Source organism: Gracilinanus agilis, chromosome 2, assembly GCF_016433145.1.
Source record: "Gracilinanus agilis isolate LMUSP501 chromosome 2, AgileGrace, whole genome shotgun sequence".
NCBI lineage: Eukaryota > Metazoa > Chordata > Mammalia > Didelphimorphia > Didelphidae > Gracilinanus > Gracilinanus agilis.
This window is the reverse complement of record NC_058131.1, coordinates 420941203-420966881: the sequence shown is the minus strand read 5'-3', so window position 1 is coordinate 420966881 and position 25679 is coordinate 420941203. Positions and strand designations below refer to the sequence as shown.

At 41.7% G+C, this 25679-nt stretch overlaps 1 protein-coding gene across 1 annotated transcript in view; it reads right to left on the bottom strand.

Annotated features, from left to right (window-relative positions):
* The window catches only part of TNFAIP2 (TNF alpha induced protein 2), a 30829-nt gene extending 18495 nt beyond the window's left edge, over positions 1-12334 (bottom strand). Inside the window, exons 1-3 of the mRNA XM_044664628.1 lie at positions 12262-12334; positions 4117-4459; positions 160-811 (exon numbers count right to left, since the gene is read on the bottom strand). Coding sequence (XP_044520563.1) covers positions 160-811; positions 4117-4447 — 983 coding nt within the window. The 5' untranslated portion in view covers positions 4448-4459; positions 12262-12334. The remainder of the gene's footprint in view (positions 1-159; positions 812-4116; positions 4460-12261) is intronic.
* Between the last annotated feature and the right edge of the window lie 13345 nt (positions 12335-25679).

Below are 25679 nucleotides of genomic sequence, written 5' to 3'. Positions count from 1 at the left end.
AAATGGGCAACTTAAGGTCAGGGAAATGACTTGTCCAAGGTCATGGAGATTACAATAAATAGTAGAATTGGGATTTGAACCCAAATCCTCTGACTCTAAATCAAAAGCTCTTTCCACAACAACAGATAGACAAGTACATATGCTGTGGTCTTCACTTACTTTGGGTAGAGGTTCTGCACCCAGAGAAGCAAGAGAGAGGTGTCTTGCTTACTGAGCTCGAACTGAGCCATGGAGGAGACGTGGGCTGAGAAATAGTTATGATAGCACATGGCGTAGGTATGGAACACATTGAACTCAGCCGGATAGAGGGGCTGGAGGCGCTCGGCCACGAACAGAAGGTCTTCCTTCATTGTCTTGCCCATGTGCAGAAAGCTCTGGGCAGCCTCTGAGCTGGCCTCCTTGCCTTCAGGCCTGGGTCCATCTGGGGTCATGGAGTGAGGCCGAGTCATCCGAGCCTCTACGGAGTCCTGCACGCCTTCCTGCCACAGCTTGAGCCAGCGCCGGGGCCGGGTGGTCACCAGGGCTGAGGGCTCCCTTGCTTCAGCCGCCACCCTTCGGTCCTCTTGCTCTTGCTCCAGGATGATGTTCAGGGCCTGGAGCAGGAGTCCTGGCTCCGTCTCCTTAGGCCAGCGAAGCACACGCAGCACGGCTATCTTCAGCAGCGTATACAGGGCCTCCACCTTGCTTTGCTGGCGGATCAGCTCCTCCTCATTCATTCCACTTCCGTCCTGCGCCAGCTCCCGCTCCAGCCTCACTAGGTGATGCGCCACCTCCAGCTGCCCCTGTTCTAGCGCTGAGTAGAGCTCCTCCACTGTCCCAAGGGGAAAGAGGGGGTTAGTCATGCCTAGGACTCCTTAGGCTCTCTTGTCTTCTGGGGAGAAACATTCACAAAACGGGCATAATTCAGATCATAGGGCTTAAAACTACTGGAGCCCTGGGAAGAAGGAAAGCAAGAGGGCCAGGGATGGGAAGGGATTTGTCCAAAATCGCTTAGCCAAATCTGGCCTCAGACACTTCCCAGCTGTGTGACCCTGGGCAAGTCACTTAACCCCCATTGCCTAGCCCTTACCACTCTTCTGCCTTGGAACCAATACAGAATATTGGATTGAAGGTAAGGGTTTAAAAAAAAAAACCTGCTTAGCCAATAGTAGCAAGCAAAGTTGGGATTAGAACCCAGGTCCTTCCTTGGACTTCACACCCTCCTTTTCTAATTCATGCATTGCCTGCCTGGTATTTCCTTGGGTTTTCCTCTATTGAGAGGGAAGATGGGAGTATGATCAACATTGGCTGTAGAGTCAAAAGACCTAGGGTTGAGTCCTATTTCTGATACTTACTGACCATGGGACCTTGAATAAGCCATTGGCTTTATTTGCTCAATAGTTTATTCCTTTGTAAAATAGGGATAATACTTGCTGTGAGGTAGGTCCTTTATAAAATTTAAATTTTTATAAAATGATATAATTTTGTAATTTACATATATTTTATTTATATAATTATACAAATATATAATTTAAAATTTATGACTTTATAAAACTATACATTTTTAAAAGAAACTTAAATAAAAATTATAAAACTAAAAAAAAAGCTATTATGAAATTATTATTAGCTAAAGATTTTGAGGGAGCTCCATACAAGAATACACAGAGAGGTAGTTTGTGGCTTAGCAGATAAAGAACTGCCTTGGAGTCTTAGGTTCAAGTCTCACCTCTGATGCACACTGGCTATGAGCCCCTGGATGAGTGAATTAAACTCTCAGGGCCCTGGGCTGTTTTCTAAGACTAGGAATCACTGACCAGGTGCCCTGTCTGCCCCATGAAAGGAATTTCCTCACTGAGAGCTTTCTATACAGATCTAGGCTCCTTCTTCTTCTTCTTCTACTTTGAATGATCTCTTATCTTTGGATCTTCCAAATGGAACAAATGGGACTCCAAGCCTGTCAGAACTTCAGAAAGCTTCCTGACAGGCTGAGAGTAAGCCTGTGATTTGAGGAATAGATCAATTAATTTGATATAATGAGTCCAGAGATTTTTTTTTTGTAGGAAAGATATATGTCATATTTTTCTAGGGTTGAGGGTAATGGATGCCTCATTGTGATGCTTCTATCTAAAAGAGCCAGAGAACTAGGGATCTGGGGGGAACTGTGGCTAAGATTGGGCTTAGAAAGTTTTGGGGTCCCTTAATTTGGGGCTGGGGAGGCTTATGTACATCTAATGATTTAGCACTCCATTGTTATTTCTGAATGTGTATATTCTCAGTGACTTCATAAATAAAACTGACTGGATAGGGACAGGTTGCGGAAGAAGGAAATGATATCCAGAAAGGGGCCCACCTCATAACTGAGGCTTAATCAGAAGAAAGGGAAGGGAATTAGGGGTCAGAGATGGCAGATCCCAGAACCCAGGGACCAAGGAAGGTTGGTAAGTCTGGGTTTTGAGGTAAGCTTTAGTTTATTAAAGCATGGAAAAAAGATTCCCTTGAATTGGCTCCTGGAAGGTATTAAGCCAGCACCAACTCCTCCCTCCCCTCAAGCCAACATGAGTTGGCCAAGACCAAAGGTCCAGATTTGGACTTTTCACACTTGTTTAGGGAGCTCTCCTGTGCACCCAGCCTTCCTCCCATCCCTGGTCACCACAGGACCATAGCCTTAGAGCTAGGAAGGCTCTTAGAGGCCATCTAATACAGTCTTCTTATTTTACAGATGAAGAAACTAAGGCAAGTGACTTGTCCAGGATCACAGAGCTTATAGGTGCTAAAGCGAGATTTGAACTCAGATATTCCAAACTCCTAGTCCAGAACTCTAGTGATTCTGCCATGGTATCTCTCATAATAGCTGACCTTTTACACAGGGCTTTAAAACAAGCAAAATGCTTTCTGTACTTTTTCCTCATGAGCTCACAAAAGCCTATGAAGTCAGTAACACAGGGTATTCTTATTCCCATTTTACATATGAGGAAACTGACTCATAGTAGTTTAAATAACTTTCCCATGGCCAAACAACTAATGTCTGAGTTAAGATTCAAAACCAGGTGTCTCCAAGGCCAATGCTCATTCCACTATATCAAGTTGCCTCATTATGATGGATGGCTCTGGGAGGGAAAAGGGAGTGAGAATTTATATAATGCTTGCTTTGTGCCAGGCACTATGCCAAGCACTTTATTTTTACAAATATTATTTAATTTGATTCTCACATCAACCTTGTGAGGTAGGTGCTATCATTCTGCTCATTTTACAGTTGATTATTTTTATACTAAAGATATTTCTAATTAAAAAACAACAATAATATGGTTAAAAAAAACAAATAAAAAATGGAAGCTGACAGAATTAAGTGACTTGTTTAGGGTTATCTGACTAGTAAGTAATGGAGGCTGAATTTGAACTCAGGTCTTCCTGGCTCCCCACACTCAGCACTTTATATATTACCATGTGCCTGGGAGGAGGCAAGACAGGGTCTCTATTTTCGTTTTACTGACAGGGAAACCAAGACTCATGAAGGTTAAGTGACTTGATCAAAGTCATGCAATGGTCCAGGTCAATCTCACAGTTGCTCTATTCTCAATAACCTCTACTTTCTCTGGCAGTTGAGGAGAAGGAGGGATAGATGAGTTCCAGAGAATTAGTCACAAGGAAAAGGCTCAGCAAGATACTTTTCTTGCTCTTGCTATGTAACCTTGGGAAAGTTTCTTCCCCTTTCTTATTCTATATTGTCAGTGGCTCTGGAGAAAGCAGTGGGTCTTCCACCCAGTCCTACTTGTATGCCATTCCAAGGTAGAGTTTGGTTCCTTTAAGTAAGTCAATGGAACCCAAGAGAAGTTAATTTTTTAAACCCTTATTTTACATAACATAAATATATATTATTATATAAACCATCTTGGAATCAAAACTGTGTATTGACTTCAAGGCAGAAGATAGTTAAGGGTTAGGCAATGGGGGTTAAGTGACTTGCCCAGGGTCATACAGCTAGGAAGGATCTGAGAACAGATTCGAACCCAAGACTTCCTGTCTCTAGGCCTGAACCATCTAGTTGCCCCCTACCCCCTGGCCAGATTGTCTGTTCCTGGGCACTGAGCTGAACCTTCCCCAGCCCACCATGATGGATTCCTCTTTCCTACAACCTACCTGTAGGGGGTGGCGTGTCAGGCTTAGCCTCCATCTCTGGCACCTCATCACTGGGGCTGGAATGGCTCTTCCTTCTTATCCCTTTGTTAATCACATTAAGCATCTTTCGGATTCCTTTCTTCTTTTTCTTCTTCTCCTCTTCCTTGTATGGGATCAAGCCCCCCTCCTTTCGGGGTGAGAGATCCTCAGAGGAGGCTAGTGAAATCGTATCAGACTCTGTCTCTGACACTGCAGAGGGCTTTCTGCCAATAGGGCTGGGTTCAGACTCATATTGAGGAGGTACAGAGGGGTTGCTCTGGCTTGGCTGGAAGAAAGTCATCATCTTCATCATTTCAGTTTAGCCCTGTGGAGACAGGAGGGAAGTGAATATCAGTTGTAGAGCTCTGCCCTACTAAGCCTGACTGACAGAGGTTCTGTCCCCCATAAACTCTATTTTTGCTGATAGTTGAAGAGAAAGAGAAAGGTGGATGGGGGGTGGGGTCCCAAAATATCTGTACCAAAGGACTCAGGAAAAGGCTTAGGAAGGCTCTTTTCTTGGACTTTCTGCATGACCTTGGGTAAGTCATTCTCCTCTCTCTGAACCTATACTATGTCACTGTCACTAGAAAGAATAATGCATCCTCTCCTCACACCTACCTGTCTGCCTTTTGAAACTCTTTGAAACCCTTTCTCCTTCCCCTCCCCTTCTTCTTTCCTTATTTATTTTTAACATTCATTTTTAAATTTTGAGTTCCAAATTTTCTTCCTCCCTCTAGCCTCTCTCTGATTCATTGAGAAAACAAAAAATATGATATATGTCGAGTCATGCAAAGCAGATTTCCATATTGTCCATGTCACAAAAAAAGGCAAGAAACATAAAGAAAGGGAGGGGGAAAATTATACTTTGATCTACATTCAGAGTGCATCAGTGCACTCTTTCTCTGGAGATGGATAACATTTTCCATCATGAGTCCTCTGGCATTCTTTCATGAAACCTTCCCTGAACACTTCTAAAACTCTCCATCCTATCTCCCCTTTCTCTGAACTACTATAGCATATAGTTATCTCTACCAAGAGTCAGAGGACTTGAGAGTTGGACTAGCTCTTTAAGGGTCTTTCCAAACCTCTCATTTATTAACAGGGGGAAATTTATCTCAAGGATAAACATGGAATAGATAGATACTGGAGCCAGGTTTTGACTGCAAATCAAGTGTTTTGTCATTGGGAACTCAACTGTATAGAAGGAAAGGTTTGAAACAATTGATTCTAGTGCCTTGACTAGGTAAGAAACACTTTTTGATTTGATTTAATGAAACAATCATAACTGAGTATGAAAAGGGCTCGTACATATTCTTGAATTAATATCATTGCCATTGTGTGAGGGAATGGGGCATACTAATACACTGTTGGTGGAGTTGCGATCTGATCCAAACATTCTGGAGGGCAATTTGAAACTATGCTAAAAAGAACTCTAAAACTATGCACACCCTTTGATCCATCAATACTGTTACAAGGTCTGTTTCCTAAAGAGGTTTTTTAAAAAGGAGAAGGACTTGTTTGTACAAAAATATTTATTGCAGCGGCAAATAATTGAAAATTCAGGTTTTGCCCATCAATTAGGAAATGGCTGAACAAATTGTGGTATATGATATGGAATACTATTATACTCTAAGAAATGACAAGCAAGGTGATTTCAGAAAAATATGGAAAGATTTACATGAATTAATGCAAAGCGAAGTGAGCAGAACCAGAAGAACATTGTACAAAAGAGCAATATTTCTGGCTCTCAATCCATTTAGCCACCTAGCTGCCCCTGACAGTAATATTTCCTGATGAGTAACTGTGAATGATCTAACTATTCTAAGCAATGCAGTGATCCAAGACAATCCTGGAGGCTCATGATGAAAAATGCCTTCTGTCCTCTGAGAAAGAATTGATGGAGCCTGAATGCAGACTGAAACATGCCATTTTCTTTCTTCTCTCTCTTTTTTCATTTGCAATCTCTTTCGCAAAATGACTACTATGGAAAAATGTTTTGCATGATTGCACATGTAAAATCTATATCAGATTGCTTACTGTCTCAGGGAGGGAGAGGGCAGGAAAGGAGTGAGAGAGGGAGGATCAGAAGAAGGGAGAGATTTTGGAACAAAAACTTAAAAAGAATGTTAAAAAACTGTTTTTACATGTAATGGGAGCTAGAGAGAGAGGAGGAGGTCATGGCCTAAGCAATTTTATATAAATTTATACAAGAGGAGATTCTATCTCAGAACCAGGGGAAGAGATTCAGAGCATCTTGTCAGGGTTTGAGAGGTTGGAGAACGCATGGCATTTTCATTACGTCTTTGAGAGAGGCAAAGGGAGGCCTGAGTGATGATAGAAAAGGGAGACACTGAAGGGAGTTTTTGGTCTGGCAGACTTCTCAGAAGGGAGGATCCAAGTTAAGGAAAGTCCCAAGAAAAAGTCGGCTCTTTCTCCAACTTCTCCTTCCAAAACCTGTCTATAAACAGACAACAACATAATGTAATCTTGTGGTTTCATTACCCAAATGTTTCCATTGCATGGAATTTTGCCTCAGTTACAGAGACCAGGGTTCGGATAGATATAAATGTAAGGTTAGGAAGCTCAACCTTTGCTTTTTTGTTATTCAATCATTTTCCAGTTGTGTCCAACTCTTCATGACCCCATTTGGGGTTTTCTTGGCAAAGATACTGGAGTGGTTTGCCATTTCCTTCTCCAGTTTATTTTACAGATGAGAAAACTGAGGCCAAAAGGGTTAAATGACTTGCCCAGGATCACATAGCTAATAAGTATCTGCGGCTGGATTTAAACTCATGAAAATGAGTCTTCCTGATTTCCAAGTCCAGTGCTCTATTCACTGCTTTATGTAGCTACTATGATCTTGGTTTAGGTTTTAGGAATTTTTCTAATTGGGGACTTGGAATGACTATATCTCAATTTAAAACTTTTCATCTAAAATAAACTTCCTAAAATCAAAAACTAGAAATCCAAGAGTACTTTAGGGGCCACTCTATTGCCCTCTTTTAAAATGAACTAATTATTGTAATAGAGTCCTAAAATTATGTTATCCTAACTGTTTCATGGGGGTGAGTTTCTTCCTTCCATCCAGATCCATCTGGACAGAAGAATAGAAAATAGGGACAATAGGACAGATTTTTTTTCCCTCAAGCTAAAAGGGACCATAGATAGACAGGTGGCTCCATTGGATAGAATGCTGGGCCTGGAGTTAGGAAGATCTGAATTCAAATCTGGTCTCAAATTCTTCTTACCTATGTGACTCTGGGCAAGTCATTTAACCTCTGATTACCTGACTAAAGGATCCACTGGAAAAGGAAGTGGCAAGCCACTCCAATGTACCTGCCAAGAAAAGTTATCCCCATGAATAGTTACGGTCCAAGGGGTTCACGAAGAATTGGACATGACTCAATTGAACAACAAAAAGTACCATAAAACTGGAAGAAACCTCAGAGGTCACTAGGTCCAGTTTCGTAATTTTTTCAGATATGGAAGTTTCCCAGTGTAACTTTCTTAGGGTCACATAACTAGTAAGTGTCTAATGTAGACTCTGACCCCAAGTTTTCCTGAGCCTAAGTCCAGCGTTCCCTCTAGTCACTGCTCCCTCTATAATCATTTAGTTCAACTCCCTCCTTTGAGAGGAGCCAACTGAGGGCCCAGAGAGGGCAAAGTTTGACTTGCCTAAGATCACATAACAAGTTAAGGACACAGTCTGAATTTGAAACCTGGATTTCCTAATTCCCATGCTCTTCCCTAATTCACTGCACTGGGCTGAAATCATTCCCCACGAAAGGTCTACCTTCCACTGGCTCCATAGCCACTCCCAAGAAAACTCCACAAGCAAAGAATCAGTCTGATCAAGTGTGAACTCTGTAGCCTGAGGAAAAATTGGGTTGACTATTGGTTGACAGGCAATAAGTATATGTTGGCTGACTATTCCATGAACAAGACACGTCATAGCTCTGGCTCTGAGTATTTTCTCTGGTCCTCTCCCATGCCTAGAACTCTTTCCCTCCTCTGCTCTGACTACCAACTTCCTTGGCTACCTTTAAGTTCCAAATGAAACCCCATGTTCTACAGAAGTATTCTCTAACCCTTTTTCATTCTAGTGCTTCCCCTCTGTTAATTATCTACCATTTATTCTCTACATAGCTTGCTTTGTGTATTTTTGCACATATACAGAGAGTGTCTTCTCCATTTCGTTGTAAACTCCTTGAAGGCAAGGACTATCTTTTGTCTCTTTTTATAACCCCAGTCCTTAGCACAGTGCGTGGCACATAATGAAGGCACTGACCACCGATAGCCTTCCTCAAGGAATTAGGCTACCAGAGTATCAAGGGCTAAGTAAACGCATAAGAGTAGGAAGAGTCAGATTTAGAGTCAGAGGTTCTTTAGAGGTAGGATTCTATGGCCTAAAATTCCAGGAGTGAAAGAAAAGATGGGAAACTCTCAAGAAGGAAGTTCCAAAGATACAAAGAGTTCTAGTTAGAAGAAAAAGGAATTGTCTAGAGAAAAAAATGTGGATATGCAGGGAATTCACCCGCTGATACCAATTTTAAAAAGACAATTACAGAAAGTGAGTCCTCCATGGTGGATATCAGAGGATGAATATAAATATGTGTGGCCTGGTTCTGGAAGAATAGTGTCACAAATGCTCCAGCTCAAAATGAGCTGAGGCTGGCAAAGGAAAGAGGAGCATTAAAGAAGACTGAACCCTGTTCAGTCAGTCAACAAACATGGAAATATTAAGTGCCTACTGTGTGCCAGGCACTATGCTAAATTCAGAGGATTCAAAGAAAATCAAACACATTTCCTGCCATCAAAGAATTTAAATTCCAATAGAGAGATAACATGCAAACAATTACTGCTCTTCTGCCTTTGAACTGGTACTAAGATAGAAGGTAAGAGTTTTAAAAAAAAAGAGTACACAGAGGGGACTATGGAGTAAGAATACTGGAAAGGGAGGAAGGCTCCATATGAAGGACTTTAAATGCCAAACAGATTTGATCTTGGAAGTTTGGGGAACACTGGAATTTATGAATAGAAGAACAATTTAGTCACACCTGTACTTTAAGCAAAATAATTTTGGCCACTGAGTGGATGAACTGAAGTGGGAAGAGATGAAGCAAGGAGACCAATTAGAGGCAATCGCAATAGTCCTGATAAAAATGACTGAAAGTCTTCACCAGGATGGCTGCTGTGTGAGTGGCAAGAAGGGGCTATATGAAAGATGTTGTGAAGGTAGAAATAACAAGTCTTGGGAGCAAAGATGGCATGAGGTAGGAATACTTCAAGCTTGAGGCTAGTGGAGGTATGATGGGATAAAGGAACAAGGACCAGAGTTTCTGTCTCTCTCAGATAGGGAAGAAAAACCATGGGGATCCTTGGCTCGACTTTCATCTCTTCCAAACTGAATAGATGTAAAAAACTTCCTATATACTTCCTATAACATCCCTGGCCTATGGCAAGAGTTATCTTGAGGAGGTGGAAGGGACTTCAGAGATCATCTAGCCCAACCTGAGTAAGAAACTCAGTACCTTGCTAAAGATTCTTTATTTCTGCCTCCACTCTTTCCAACCTTCACACGATGAACAGACATCTTTCTTAGTATCTAGATCTAGTCACATCTGCTCCAAGATCCTCAGTGGTTTCTCAAACTCTTGCCTGGAATCTAAAGCTCTCAATAATCTGACATCATTCTTAAAAATCTTTGCAGCTTTTTGTTCCTTCCCCTCCATGTGTCAGCTATATTAGAAGATTCTCTGTTCCTTGAATATGCACTCTTATACTGTATCTGTAAGCTTTCACTATTCCTGGAATGTCCTACCTCTCTATTTTTTCTTGTTGGACTTTTGTTGTTTAGTTGTGTCCTACTCTATGTGATCCCATGGAGTTTTCTTGGCAAAGATACTGAAGTAGTTTGCCCTTTCCTTCTCTTTCTCCAGTGCGTCCCCATTTTACAGGTGAGGAACCGAGGCAAATAGATGGTAAATGACTTGCCCATTTGAACTTAGATCTTCCTGACTCCAGGATTGGTGCTCTACCAACTGCACAACCTAGCTGTCCTTTGTTGGATTTAAACCACTTTAAAAGTCTCCTCCTCCAGGAAGAGCCTCCAGCAGGAACGAATCTCACAAAGCATTTGGTTTGTAAATCTCAAATGTAAACAAAATGTCAAAGTGTATAGTCTAGACTAGTGATGGGCATCGAGGGACATTATTGCTAATCTGACGAATACAAAGAGTAGGCTACAATACAATGAAGCTTCAAAAAAGTTGCCTTAGAAACAGACTGACAAATGAGCATTTCCTTTCCTTTGACCCCCCTCTTTAAAGTTTGCCCATCACTGGTCTAGACTGTGAGCTCCATCAGGGCAGAAACTAGGGCTTATATAACCTTTGTGTCTCCCTTAGTGTCCAGGACAGTGGATCATATAGGATCATAGATTTAAAACTGGACCGTAGAGGTCATTTAACCTTAATTTTGCAGATAAAAAAACTGAGACCCAGAGAAGTTAATCAACTTGACGAAGGTCACACAGAAATATAAGTAGCAGAACTAGAATTTGAACCCATCTTCCTCTGATTCCAAACCCACTTTGCCAAGGCTCTTCAGAGTAGAAGTTTAATAAATGCAGCTAGCTCGAAAAGAATACCCTATTTACTACTTATTTTACTATTTAACGTAGCCCTATTTACTTTCTCTCTGCTTGCCTTAATTCCTCCTCAGACTCCCAAGTCCAGCTCCTGCCTTTCTTTCTCTCCTGGAAGCCTTCCCATATCAATCCACATTGATATCTCTCTTCTCAAAGCCCCTGTCAAAACTTGGTATTTTAGAGGTGACTCTGGAAATGTCTTCCCTCCTTCCAGGATAAGAATTTTCTCTCAGGATTTCCTGACTATAGATGACTCGGAAGTTGGACCATCCAGGATCCCACTTCCTTGAAGACCTCCAGTAATGGGGAACTCAGTACCATAGGCGGCCGCTGCATCCCTGCTGGACAGCTCTGATTGTTAGTCCTTCCTCTATTGAATCAATGTCTGCCATTCCCACGAGATTTCCTCACTCACTGCTCAGCATTGCACATTGCTCACTTCCCCTAGTAGCCTTTATTTTCTAATGCTGGAGGCATCTGCTGCTCAGGAAAGAGAAAAAGGTTCCCTGTACTATGATTGACAACCTCGGAGACCAAAGATTTCCCCTAGAATGGAGGTAAGTAGACAGAATGCTGATTTAGAGCCAGAGAATCTAGTTTCAGATTTTGAGTATGGTATTAGCTTTGTGACTTGGTATAAGTCATTTCCCTGCTCTGTGATTCAGTTTCCTCCTCTTTAAATCGGCAGAATTAGACCAATCCTCAAAGTCCTCTGGAATCCTTTAAAACTGAGGCAGACTCTGAAGGTACTTGGGCACAGCGTACCCCGCATCCTCAAACTCTTTCAAAATTAGGCAAGAAGCTCGGCGGTCCAAAGAGGCTGGAGGGCAAGGGCAGCAGGTTCCTCTAGCTCCGGGTTCCCCACCCAATCCCATTTTCAGCTGAGTCAAAGGGTGCCCTTTTCCAGAGGAAGCTTAAAGGGTTTTGAAAACAATATCATATTGCCGTTCTGCCCCGTCTGGCAGGGGACAGAATAGAGAGTACTCGGAGCCAGAAAGAACCTTAGAGTTTCAGTCGCCTCAGTGTCCATATGGGGAAACTGAGAAAGAAAGGGAAAGGGGCTTTGCCAAAGTCCATGCAGAAACTTTCAAATCTTCCATTCCCCGCTCCCTCAAGCCTCCTTTGCCCTCTCCCAGGTCAACACAGAGCAGAAGCCCACCCCCCTCTTCTGATAGCGGAAGTTACTAAAGTGAAGTCAAGGTGGAAATGAAGGCGGGAGGACACTGACTTGTCACCCAGTAAGCAGAAGCAGAAATGAGATTCAAACCCAGGACTCCCGATTCTCAACCTGGCATTCTTCTCCCTGGCCCGGAATGCCTTTTGCTTGTTACCCCGGTAGGGACTCGGACAAAAGAAGGCAGGGAAATTTCTTTGGACTGGAAGAAGAATCCCGGTGACCAGCCGGGAGTCAGATCAGGTCGCAGCCAGATGTGATGAAAGGGGAAACCAGCTGTGCACCTAGGGGAAGGGACACTCACTGTGCGTTCTCGTACTGTCTTGGTCTGGAACGTTCTCTGCCTCTGCTTCAGCTGTATGTGCGGCTCAGTTCCCTGCGGTCTCACTTATAACTAGCTAGCTGGGCCCCAGCCTAGGGCCGCCTTCCCCCTGACCCGCCCCCTTGGCTGCAACCGCGGAAAATCCGCGGGGCGTGACCTTGGTGCTCACTTGGCTCGGGTGAGCTCCCCTCGGGAAGAGACCACCGACCCGGTGCAGAAGCAGAGGTAGTCCCAAACCGCGACCCCCACACTCCCAGAGACCCCAGCCAGTGATCAGTCACCTCCCAACGTCAAGGACAACAGCTTCACGGGAGGCTGCCCTGTATTTCAGGGCTCAGTTCTCTTTTTGTGACATAATCTCATTTTGTTGCTTTCCCCGCTCCAAGCAGGAAAAAAAAAATCCCCGGGGCAATCTAACCAGGCTTTCCCAAAGTTTAGAAATAGGGAAGCCTTAAATCAGGATCTAAGATTTAGAGAAGAGACATCCACTCCAGCCCCAGAGTTTCACTAAGGACCAAAATCCAAAAACACTTGGACCTCGAATCGAAAGACCCACGTTCAAATCCCTACTCTGTTCCTTAACCAGTGACCTTCGGCAGACCTTTCAGCTCTCCGAATCCCAGTGTCCTCCTCAGTAAAAAGAAAACAGCTTGTGGCAGAGCGAGAGAAAAAGGGGAGATGGAGACAGAGGGAAAGTAGGAACATTTAATCCGGTGTGAATGAAGACCCAGAGTGGTGATTCAGTTCCTAGAAGCAGGAAGTACTGGTCTTCCTTGGTCTTCAGTTCGGCACTCTTACTTGCTCATTTTCTTCTTCATTCTTGGGGTGGGAGGTGGGGAGGAGGGTCACTATACCACCACACTATGTTATGGGGAAGATTAAGTGGAGGACATCACCGGAAAAGCTCTCCCTCCGTTGGAGGTGTGTGTGTGTGTGGGGGAGATGGGGGTGGACAGAAGACAGGTTAGTCTAAGGGGAAAAGCAGAAATCGAGAGACCAAGGTTCTTCCAGAACTGGCTCTGCGCTTTCTCGTGCCCCCCCCCCCCTTTCTCCTTTTGGGACTTCAGTTTCTCAAATGAAAATGGGCCGGACTTTGTGTTTTCTAAGGCTCCCTTTAGCCATCTGTATTTGAATCCATCTATGCATGCCTGATTCATTTACAGAAAAAGGGAATAAAACGTAGCCCTGTGCTTGAGTCATGCAGACAGGCAGCTAGGGCTTTGGGGGTAGTGTGTGGGAGTGTGTGGGTGTGGGTGGGGGGACTGCCTCCTTTTCAACTCTTTTCGTTCTAATACCCAAGTGACAGCAAACTATCGCCATACTTGCACTACACTGTAAATGTGAGCGACCTTCAGGAAAAATCAGGGACAACTGAAGAAGGACTCAGGGCAGAAACAGAAGCCAAGGAAGAAGTGAAAGGCTGAGACCAAAGCCCCCATCACTTTCTTTGCCGGTTGACAGGAGTCTTCTAGGGGCTCTACAATACAGAAAATGGAGCAGCTCAAGTGGACAAGCATCAAAGCAGAAGGAAACCAACACTGTCTACATCTATGGAATCTATGAATTCTGTAGAAGAAGACAAAATGAGGAGGAATGTATGCTTGGTTGGTACCATCCAGCACTCAATAAAATGAGCTTATGTGATCTCAAGAGAGAATAAAGTTGCTCCCAGACAAATGAAGGGCATCTCACATTTTATCCTTTCTCCATTCCACTAGCCTTCTTTCTATTCCATTTTTTTTCAGTTTCAAATGCCTCTCTCTCCTTGTCTCTGTCCCTCTCCTCTCCCACTCTCCCCCAAATAAAAATCCTTACCTTCTTTCTTAGAATCAATACTGTATATTGGTTCCAAGGCAGAAAAGTGGTATAGGCTAGGCAGTGGGGGTTAAGTGACTTGCCTAGGGTCATACAGCTAGGAAGTGTCTGGGGTTAGATTTTAACTCAGGACCTCCTGTCTCTAGACCTGGCTCTCAATCTACTGAGCCACCTAACTGCCCCCAGAAATGTCTCTGTGCTGAGTTAACTATTGGGGATGTGAAGATAGACATCTCACTAAGACCCTGTTCCTAGTCAATTCGGTAACCAACCTTGATCCCACAGGACTAGGAATGAAGAATGTTGTTTTCCTCCTGACAGAATTGGGGTGGGGGTGCTCAGTGTGAACAATGAGGCATTTTGGACCATGGCCAAAATAGGCATCTGCCCAATTAAGGATATTGGTTTTAAGAGGTTTGTTTTCTTTTTGTCTTTTTAAAAGTAGGAAGGGGAAGGAGGGTAAAAAAGACAAGAGAATTTTGTTCATTGAAAACATAAATGAATTCGATTAAAAATAAAAAATCCAACCTATATGACCTTGGTTCTTATATATTTAAATTTTTTAACAGTTATATGTAATAACAAATTTCCATGTAAGTTTTCCCAAGTTATGTGATTGAACTTGTCTCCCTTCCTTCTTCCCTTCCCCTTCCTAGTGCTGGTAGGTCATTTGATCAAATGGAAAAATACATTTCCATATTGTTCATTTTTGTAAGTGAGTAATCTTATATAACCAAACCTCTAAAATATCATGTGCTTCCCCTGTGACCTTGGGCTAGTCACTTAATTTCTTCAGGTATCGTTTCCTCAACTGTAAAATGAAGTCCAGTCACTTCTGGCTCTAAAACCATAAGTCTATTATGATTTGGGGGCTGCTTCTCTACCCAAAGGAGAGGATCCTAATCTTAGTCCCACTGCTTCACATAAAGTAGGGAAGGCCAGGAGGGCAAAGTGGAAATAAGGGTTAGGGAAGGGGAATATATGGAGTAAGTGTATTTTGTCTTCCTAGGCTTCTGTTATTAGATCAAAAACAGTATAACTTGTGGTTATGATGAGAAACCAGGGGAGGAGAACAGGTCTTGGGGAGGGGCTACGCAGCTGGTGTACTCCAGGGTTCAGTGGTTATAAGAGAAGGAGAAGATAGCTGTGGTCAGAGGTTCTTAGGGAGGTCTTTTGGGTAACTTGAAGAACGGATCTTCAACACGGAGTAGTAGGGAATGGACTTGCCTAAGGTCATTCAGCTGATCCCCTTCCTCCCTCCGCCCATCAAAGCTTTCCCGGACACAAACTCTTTGCCCCTTCAGCTTGAATCCTTGCTTTTAAATCTTTGCTCATGATGTTTCCCTTGCCTGGAATGTCTTCCCTCCTCTTTCCTGGCTAAATTCCTACCCATTCTTTTTAAGGGCCAAAAGAATTGCCATCCATTCCAGAAAGCCTTCCCCAATTCCTCTGACTGGTATTCTTCCCTCTAGACCTCACACAGCTATTTATTTACATATGTGTTATTTGATTAAATTCAACCAAAATTCTGGTAAGTACCTACTGTGTCCAGAACTCTTGTGATTGGCACTTCAGGATATGAAGATTAAAAAATGACAGTTCCTATAGTAATGGAATTTATCGTCTAGCAGGGGAGATAAGATAAACAAATAATTATGATAACTAAATCATTTACAATATTTTGTACCATGGTTACTCTGTTCTGATACTATGTGTGGTGTGGACAAGTCATTTTTCCTCTCTAGACCTCAGTTTCCTCATTTATAAGATGAAAAGGATACTTTCTCAACTCCCTTTCAAACATAAATCCTATGATCTTTGCTTGTCTTAACTCCCTGCTTTTCCATAAGCTCCATGAAGGCAAACTTTGTATGTCCTCCAGTGTCTGGCACTTTGCTTTCTATTTACACTAGGCATAAATGTTAATTGAAATAAATTCCCAGTCTTTTGGCCAAGATTGTTCCCTAACACTAGGGCTAACACCTTATCACAGGCTCTCTCCTAACCCTAACACATAATTAAGCCCTTAATCTTTATTATCTCAAATACTGAAATAAAAAAATAAATCAAAGATAAAAATGTTGGCTGAAAAAAAGAATTAATGAGTGAACTTGCTCCTACTGAAGGAGGCTGAGTCCTAGATACAACTGTCTGAAAGTGGAATGGTCTGATTGCTTTGGTCCTCCTCAGCAGAGGTGTTTAAGAAGAAAAAGAAAGGAAGGAAGGAAGGAAGGAAGGAAGGAAGGAAGGAAGGAAGGAAGGAAGGAAGGAAGGAAGGAAGGAAGAGAAAGACAAAGAAAAAGAAATTCTCGTGATTAGAGCTGTTTGAAAGTAGAATGGACTGCTTCAGAAGATAGTCCCCTTTCTCACTTCTCAGTGATATTATAGAAGGGATTGATGGCTCTCTCGGCTTCCTTCCAGCACAGGGAGAATATGTTTCTGGGAGTGAATACTGAGTGACAGTTCGCTAATCTGATCTAATATGTGTTCAGAGGTTTAAAATACTACCTGTGCCAAGTAGAACTCTTGGGGAGATTCCCTGCATTTCTTGCAGACCCAAGGCAGCATGACTCAATAATGGCAGGAATTTCGAGCACAGTGCCTAGATGCCTGGGGAGGAACAGAGAGTTAGCCGGAGAGGAGAAAGAAATATTATTTATATTTTAATATAATAAAAGAAGCAGTTCAGTATAGTGGAGAGTAGAGAGACATTTGATGGCCATGCCACTAATTTGGTGTAGTAGCTTGATCTTTATGTCTCTGAGCTTCTGTTTCCTCATTCATAAATTAAGGGGGTTATATTAGAAAGTCTCTAGAATCCCTTCTAGCTTTTGATTCTGTAACAACAAAAACAATAACAATTTGTTGCTGTTCAGTCGTTTGATTGTGTATGACTCTTTGTGACTCTGTGGATCATAGCATACCTGGCCTTTCTATTCTCTACTATCTCCCAATCTTTGTCCAAATTCATGCTTGTTGTTTCCATGACACTATCTATCTCATCTTCTGCCTCCCTTTCTCCTTTTACTTTCTATCTTCCCAATATCAGAGTCTTTTCCAATGAGTCTTGCCTTCTCGTTATGTGGCCAAAGTATTTAAGCTTCAGCTTTTGTATTTGATCTTCCAGTGAATACTCTGAATTAATTTCTTTAAGTATTGACTGATTTGATCTCCAAGGGACTCTCAAAAGTCTCCTCCAGCACCACAATTCAGAAGCATTGATCCTGTGATATGATGTTAGCTTTCTTTATAGTCCAACTCTCACAGCTGTCCATTGCTCCTGGAAAAACCATAGCTTTGGCTATACACATGTTGGTTTGTTGGCAAGATAATGTTTCTGCTTTTTTATATACTGTCCAAATTTGCCATAGCTTTCCTTTCAAATCTTTTAATTTCATGGCTATAGTCATGGTCTATTGTGACCTTTGGGTTCAAAAATATAAAATAGGCACTGCTTCCAAAGTAATAATAATAGGGGGCAGCTGGGTAACTCAGTGGATTGAGAGCCAGGCCTAGAGATGGGAGGAGGACCTAGGAAGGTTCAAATCTGCCCTCAGACACTTCCTAGCTATGTGACCCTGGGCAAGTCACATAACCCCCATTGCCTAGTCCTTAACACTCGTCTGCCTTGGAGCCAATACACAGTATTGACTCCAAGATGGAAGGTAAGGGTTTTTTTTTTTTTTAAATAGCTAGAAATTTATAGAGTACTTACTATGTTCCATGTATGGTGTTAAGTGCTTTACCATTGTTATCTTATTTGATCCTCACAACAACCCTGAGAGATAGATATGCTACAACCTCATTTTGCAGCTGAGGAAACTGAGGCAAACAGAAAAGTGACTTGCCCAAGGTCAGTCAGTTAGTAAATGTCTGAGGTTAAATTTGAATTTAGGTCTTCCTAACTCCAGCTCCAGGGCTCTATCCATTATACCACCTAGCTTCCTTCCATGATAGTGTAGCTCACATTTCTAAGAGATGTAATTTCTTCATCAATAAACTAAAATCAGATTTATAAAGTGCATTTCTCTTAAGATCCTTACGAAGTGCTATAAAAGAAGAGATAAGACAGACTAATGCTTGGGCTGGATAAGATGCTAATAATAGAATATGGAAATGAGGTAAATCGACTTGATTTACTTAACTCCTGTTTTCTCTGTCTGAAACAAAAGCAAACACAAAAGATCTTTGGCCTTTAAAGGATAGAATAAAATTATTATGAGTTCAAATCCAAAATAAATAGGAAAATAGTAAGAGTACACAGAGATGGCTTTGATAAATTTGTCACCAAGCTGCATTTTATTGCATAGTAGTTTGACCCAATTGCTATTTTGCAATTCTGGAGAGGAAAGGACTAGCTGCTGAGATTGCTGAGCCACCTTCTATGATATGGAAAGGAGGAGAGGTGTCTCAGGTGAAACATTGCCCTGAAATAGCTAGTGTTTTGGTTTTCCAAGGATGGAAGGAAAAAGGAAGAGAGAGAGAGACAGAAAGAAGAAAACAGGAAGAAGAAAGGAAGGAAGGAAAAAATGAATGAAAAAAGAAAGAAATTCTCACTCAGCACCTGTATGCTCCAATTTTCAAAAATGGAAGAGAAGAGGGATGGCTAGTTGGCTCAGCGGATAGAGAGCCAGGCCCAGAGATGGAGGTCCAAATTAAAATTTGGCCTCAGACACTTCCTAGCTGTATGACCCTGGGCAAGTCACTTAATCCCCATTGCCTGGCCCTTACCACTCTTCTGCCTTGGAGCCAGTATACAGTATAGATTCTAAGATTTTAATTTCAGACATAATAAGGAAGAGAGACTACATGTGTGATTTCAGTGGTTTAGGAAATTCCCAAGTGAGGAAATTTCTCCTACAAATGCAGGCCACCACCTTCTCTGCAACCCATAATCTTATAGAGTTACAAAAGTACCAAGAGATTAAGTGACTTGCCTTACCAGTATATGCCTGTGGTGGGACTTAAACCCAGTTCTTTTTTCTTTCAAGGTTGTTGCTGTTAAATGGATTCAGAGTTGTTTAAATTATCATAACCAAAGAATAGCTGTATATGGTTCAGTGTCAGCTTAGGAGAAGGTTTTTAGCAGAGCACTGATTTTTATCATTTACTCAGATGAAGTTGTAGCCACCATATTTCTTAAAGTATCAGATAACACAAAGTTGGGGGACAGCTAGTAGCCTGGATGACAGTTAGGATACAAAATGACCTTAGTGGGCAAGAATATTTGGTCAAATCCTATTAAGATGGAATTTATTAGGAATTAACATGCAGCCTTGTGGTTGGGTTCAAATGATTAATTTCATAAGATGAGAGGCAGCAGATCATCTGAAAAAGATCTTGGGGTTTTAGTGGACTATACGCCTGATGTGAATCAACAATTTTATTTTTTTAAAACCCTTGCCTTTCATCTTGAAATCAATACTGTGTATTGGCTCCAAGGCAAAAGAGTGGTAAGGACTAGGCAATGGAGGTTAAGTGACTTGCCCAGGGTCACACAGCTAGGAAGTGTCTGAGGCCAGATTTGAACCTAGGAACTCCCATCTGTAGACCTTGCTCTCAATCCACTGAGCCACCCAGCTGTCCCCTCAACAATTTTAAATAGTGGTGAAAAAAAATAATGTAATCTTTGGCTGAATTGAAAGGTTTGTTTCTAAAACAAGGGCAGGGATATGTGTTCTACACACTGATCTAGTTAGATTACGTCTCGAGTGTTGTCAGTCCTATAGACCACATTTTAGGAAGCTTTAAGCAGCTAGGTAGTGAAATGGATAGAGAGAGTCTAGAGGCAAGAAGACCTGAGTTCAATCCAGCCTCAGATACCTATTAGTTGTGTGACCCTGGTCAAGACCCTTCATCTCTGTCTGACTCATTTTCCTTATCTGTAAAATGGGGATAATGAACATGCTTTCTCCCAGGCTTGTTGTGAAACTCAAATGTGAAAATATTTGTAAAGTTCTTTGCAAACCTTTCAGTGCCATATAAATTCGAGTGATGATAATGATGATGATGGAGGTGTTGGTGGTACTGATAAGTTGCAGATAGTACAGAGAAGAGGAACCAGAGTGGTGAAGATTAGTTAGAATTAAGTGAGGATGTTTAGCCTGGAAGAGGGGAAAGTCTTTTTGGGGAATATAACTATCTTCAAATATTTGGATAGCTATCAAATGACAGAGATAATAGACTTGACCTGCTTAGCTTAAGAGAAATCAGGAACAATGGGAGTGAGAAAGGGAAAAGATGGCTTGATACCAGCAAGATCTTCCTAACAATTTTCTTGTTGTTCAGTCATTCCAGTCACGTCCAATTCTTTGTGATTTTCTTGGATGATGGATTGTTTTGCTGCTTCTTTCTTCAGTTGATTTTTACAGATGAGAAAACTGAGGCACAGAGTTAAGTGACTTGCCTAGGGTCACACAGCTAGTAAGTATTTGAGGCTAGATTTGAACTCATGAAGGTAAGTTTCCTGATTCTAAGGTCAGTGCTCTATCCATTGTGCCATCTACCTGACCCTAATTAGATCACCAAAGTGGAATATGAGGAGAATGTTTATGAGTGAAAATCTGGCCAGCTGTTAATTGGGGATTGTCAAAGACATGTTCTTATCACAACATGAGTTGGACTAGGTGGCCTCTGGCATCTATTCTAACTCTTGGATTTTATCAACTGGCAGACCTCCAAAGCAAAAAGAAAAGGCTGAACTAGATCCCTGAGGTCTGAAGGTCTAAGGTCCACGACTTGCCCTGGAATGTGTGGGCTGGGGCTGCTCCCCAGTGTCTCCACAGAACCACAGAATTTGAGATTTGAAAGGGACCTCATCAGCCACCTAGTACATCCCAAACTTGAAAAGAATTCCTACCATGATAAAATGATAATGATAATAGCTAGCATTTATATGTCTCTTTAATGTTTGTAAAGCACTTCACAAATATTATCTCAATTATCCTCACTACAACCCTGGGAGGAAGATGCTTTAATTCATTTTACAGTTGAGGAAATAGAGGCACAAGGATGTTAAGTTAGGGACTGCCTTTTGCTTTTCTTTGTATTGTCAGTACCTAGCAGATACTTAATAAATGTTTATTGATTGACTGATTGACTTTCCTGTTCATATAGTTAGGAAGTTGTCTGAGGTTGGATTTGAACTCAGGTTTTTGCTTCTAGGACCAACTTTCTTTATACCTGAAGGCTTCTGAGGAAGGAGAATACATCACCTTCAGAAGCAGCTCATTCCATCTTGGGACCCCTCTAATAGTTAGCAAATTCTTCCTGACGTCAAGCCTAAATGTTCCTTTTTCAATTTGTACACATTGCTTCTGATTCTGTCCTCTGGAGTCAAATTGAATGATATTAATCCCTCCTCCATAGGACCCTTTCAGATACTTGAAGATAGCTCTCATGTCCTCTCTGAGTTTCCTCTGGGTTTGGCTACACATGAGCAGTTACTTCAACCAATCCTTATATGACAGTCAAGACTTTCCCCCTTCTCTAGACAATCTCTAATTCATCTATTTCCTTAAACCATGATGCCTAGACTTGGACACAATACTCCAGATAAGGCTCAGTGAGGACAGAATACAGTGGGATTGTCACTGTCTCATTCTTGGAAGCCAATCCCCTTCTAATTCAGCTAAAAATCACGTCAGCTTTATTGACCACCACATCTTATTGCTGATTCATATTGATCTTGCAGTCCCTGGAAATCTCTAGAGCTTTTCCAGAACAATTTTGATCTAATCATCTCTCTCATCTTATAGTTGTGAAGTTGATTTTCTGTACCCAAGTATAGACTTTACATTTATCTCTATTGGATTTCATCTCATTGGGTTTAACTCAAGGCTTTAGCCTGTCAAGACCTTTTTGGAACCTGACTATTTCATCTGGCGTGTTAGCTGTTCCTTCCAGCTTTGTGTCCTCTGCAAATTTACTTTCATTTATATATCCTTGGAGCACTCCACTGGAGACCTACTGTTCCCTTTACAACTGGACACTGATCCATTTACAACTACTCTTTGAGTCCATCTGTCCAACCGGTTCTGAACTGATCTAATCATAATATCACTTAGTCCAAATCTTTCCACCTTTTCCACAAGAATAGTGGCAGATACTTTATCAAATGTTTTGTTAAAATATGGGTAAATTCTATCCATAGCATCCTTCTCATGAAAAAATGAAATGAAATCTTTGTGATCACCACTTCTCTTCCTTTTGCTACCTCTTTCTTACTCCAATTTAGTCTCTTGGCTCCCTAGGCTGACTATTCAAGTCAAGTCAATTGGAATCAATTGGAACTTATTAGATGGGAATGGTTAGGTGGCTCAGTGGACTGAGAGCTAGGTCTATAGATGGGAGGAAGGTCCTGGGTTCAAATTTGGATTCAGACACTTGGCTCAGGGACCCTGGGCAAGTCACTTAACCCCCATTGCCTAGCCCTTCCCGCTCTTCTGTCTTGGAACCAATATATAGTATTGATTCTAAGATGGAAGATCAACATTTAAAAAAATAGTAATTTGTCAGATGATTCCTATGTTCAGACTGGTGCTCAATGGCTCTGATGGGAGACTGAGTTGAGTATTTCTCTCAGGGAGCCAATCAAAATTGGAAAGATAAGATTCAACCATAGAACAATTAAAAAGTAATACATTAAGCAAAAAAATGTATGGCACAGCTCTAAGATTCAGTGGTCACTGTGGGTTGGGAGGATTGTCAAAAGTGTCTCCTGGAGTCATAGTTCTTACTGTGTGCTCTTTAGACCCCTGCTCTGAAATCTTCTTTGATAAAATGCCTACTTCTCAGGTCAGTATTTAAGGCCTTCCAAAACCTGGCTTCCACCAACCTTACCATTATTTTCCATTGTAGTCTACCTTCTAGCCAAACTGGTCTACTTGCCATTCCCTGATTCTGATCTGCCATATTCTAATTTATAGATGAGGAAACAGATTGGAGTCCACATTTTCTGACCCCAAATCCTCTCTACTCTCTGTACTGTTGGTCTGAATAAGGAAATAGGTCTATGATCTATGATCCCGTGACTAGACCTCAGATCTCCAACTCTCAGTTCAGATCCTTCCATCATGGGGGTGGAGGGGAGGTCAGTGAAGAAGATGGCCAGGATGGCATGCATGCCTGGATCCAGAGAAAAGCAGAATGCAAAGGCACTACTCAGCTAGATAGGATGGGCAGATAAGGCTGCTTCCAGAGCTCCAGTACCCTCTTATTATTGTGCACAAATAGTGCTTATGCCTGGCCTTTTCCATCACTGGGCCCAGAAGCTGGGAGCAGTTCCCTCTGAGAAATGACTTGCATTTATTTTTCTTTCCTGCTCCCTATCACATCAACTTCCCTTCTTTCTTTTGTTTTGATCTAAATTCTATGCCAGAATCAACAAAACTCTGAATTTTGAATCGAGGACCTATGTAAAATCTTGACTCTTTCACTTTCTACCTATGGGATCCTGGGCAAATTGTTACGTCTTTCTTGGCCTCTGTTTCATCATCTATGAGATAAGGGGTTGCACTAAATGATGTCTAAATCTTGTCTCTATTCTATGATTCTAAATTACATCTCCACAGTTTCTTCACCTGAAAAGTAGGGACAATAATATGGACAGTATCTTCCTAATATGATTGTTGAGTGGATTTATATAAAGCTATTATTTCTTCCACATTTATTCCAGCCTCATTTTTTCTGGCTTATTATTAGTACTAGTGCACATATGTCAATATGTAGACATATTACATGTATTGTCTATATTATACACATATACACATATGATGTGTATATATAGATATATGTTTATATATCTATATAGAAGAGTTAGTGGTGATGGTGAGTGTATGTGCCTAGACTTGTGACTTCAATGAAGGGAGATCTGGGTAAAGAAACTCTCTCTCCCAGTTTAGGTCAGATTGGTACCTTCTCTGCAACTGAGAACTGAAGAAAAACTCCCATGGGTCATTGAGAGGTTAAAGGACTAACCCAGGGTCCCACATCAAGTGTTAGTAGCAGAATTTGAACACATGTCTTTTTAACTCCAAGGTATCTATTCTCTACTCTACACTACATCTCATTTAGCATTTGGATCAAATCTGAAGAATTCCTTTCTTCGAGGCTCTGTTCCAGGGCAGGCAGGTGACTCAGTGGATAGAATCAGTCCTGGAGTCAAATCTGTCCTCAGACTCTTTCTAGCTGTGTAACTCTGGGCAAGTCACTTTACCCCAGTTGCTTAGCCTTTGCCACTCCTCTCTCTTAGAACTGGTATTTAGACAGAAAATAAGGGTTTCTTTAATTAAAAAATTAAAAATTAATAAATTAAAAATAAAGGTTCAGGTGGCTTCTCCATGGAGCCTCTTTGCTCCCTCTTCTTCCCTGATGAAAGCAATCTCCTTTTTCCTCATCTCATTTTCATATGTAAATATATATGTAGAATAGTTATTGGTGCACATCCCTCTAATTAGAATGCAAACTCCTTTGCATCAGGGGCCTTTGTAGCCTCTATTTTTGCATCCTCAACCCAATACAGGTTATGTACATAGAGATAGACCTGTAATTTCATTGGAAGGGAGCTCCTAGGTAGGGATATTTCCTCTATTAATACACGTCATTGCCTGGACTACCTCCTCCCCCAAATTATAGTCTTTGAGAGTTGCCTAAAGCCTGAAGAAGTTCAGTGACTCATATAGGGTCACATAGTCAATATAAAACAAAGCAGGACTTGAACACAAGTCTTTCTAGCTCCCAAGTCAACCTTTGTCTATTATGCTAAGCTGCCTTTTGCTGAAAGAGGAATAAATTGATTATGCTGTGTGTTTCTCTTGCTCCTTTTTTTTAATCTTTACTTTCTGTCTCTGTAACAACTCAACACTGAAGGACAAGGGCTATTTTCAAAGAATTGACTCCCTACCAAAAGACATCAATAAGTTAATGATTATGCTATCAGACTTTACTGGATAATGTGCTTGTCTGATGCTATGGGAGTAAGGGTAGTGTGAGATTCATATTGCAGAGTGGAATTCTAGCTGCAGAGAGGGGTTCAAGCTACAGCTCAGAGTTCCAGAGGGCCCCCCCCAGAACTCTGAGAGAGGGGGCAGTTGAGGCAGTTAAGGGAGTTGGGTCCTAGGTTGAGGGTAAGCAGGTCACTTGGCTTGCTGGATCATGGGTCCTGGTTTGCTCTTGGGGGCTTGAGGCTTGAATTTGAGAAAAGCCATTTTAGTTCCTAGTTGCCAACCTGCTTTACCTTGATTTCACATTCAACTACATCATAGTTACCTCTATTTAGTTATTTAGATATAAAAGAATATATATAGGGTTAGAGAGTAATCAGCTGATACAAGTTACCTTTCCCCTTTGGGGGGAGGGGCTGCTTGGGCATAACAATTTGAGGGCTTCCCAGACCTTAATTAATCCTTATTTCTTCTCCCTTCCTTCCCATCGCCATGTATCATTAAACCTTTAATCAATTGGGAGCAGTGCCTGGTTATATTTAGGGAAATACTCACAACTTCCTCTAGCTGAGTTCCTCTGACTTGGTAGCCCTGGTATAATATCCTTTCCTTTGTGCCTTTGAGCTTCAAAGACATCAAGTT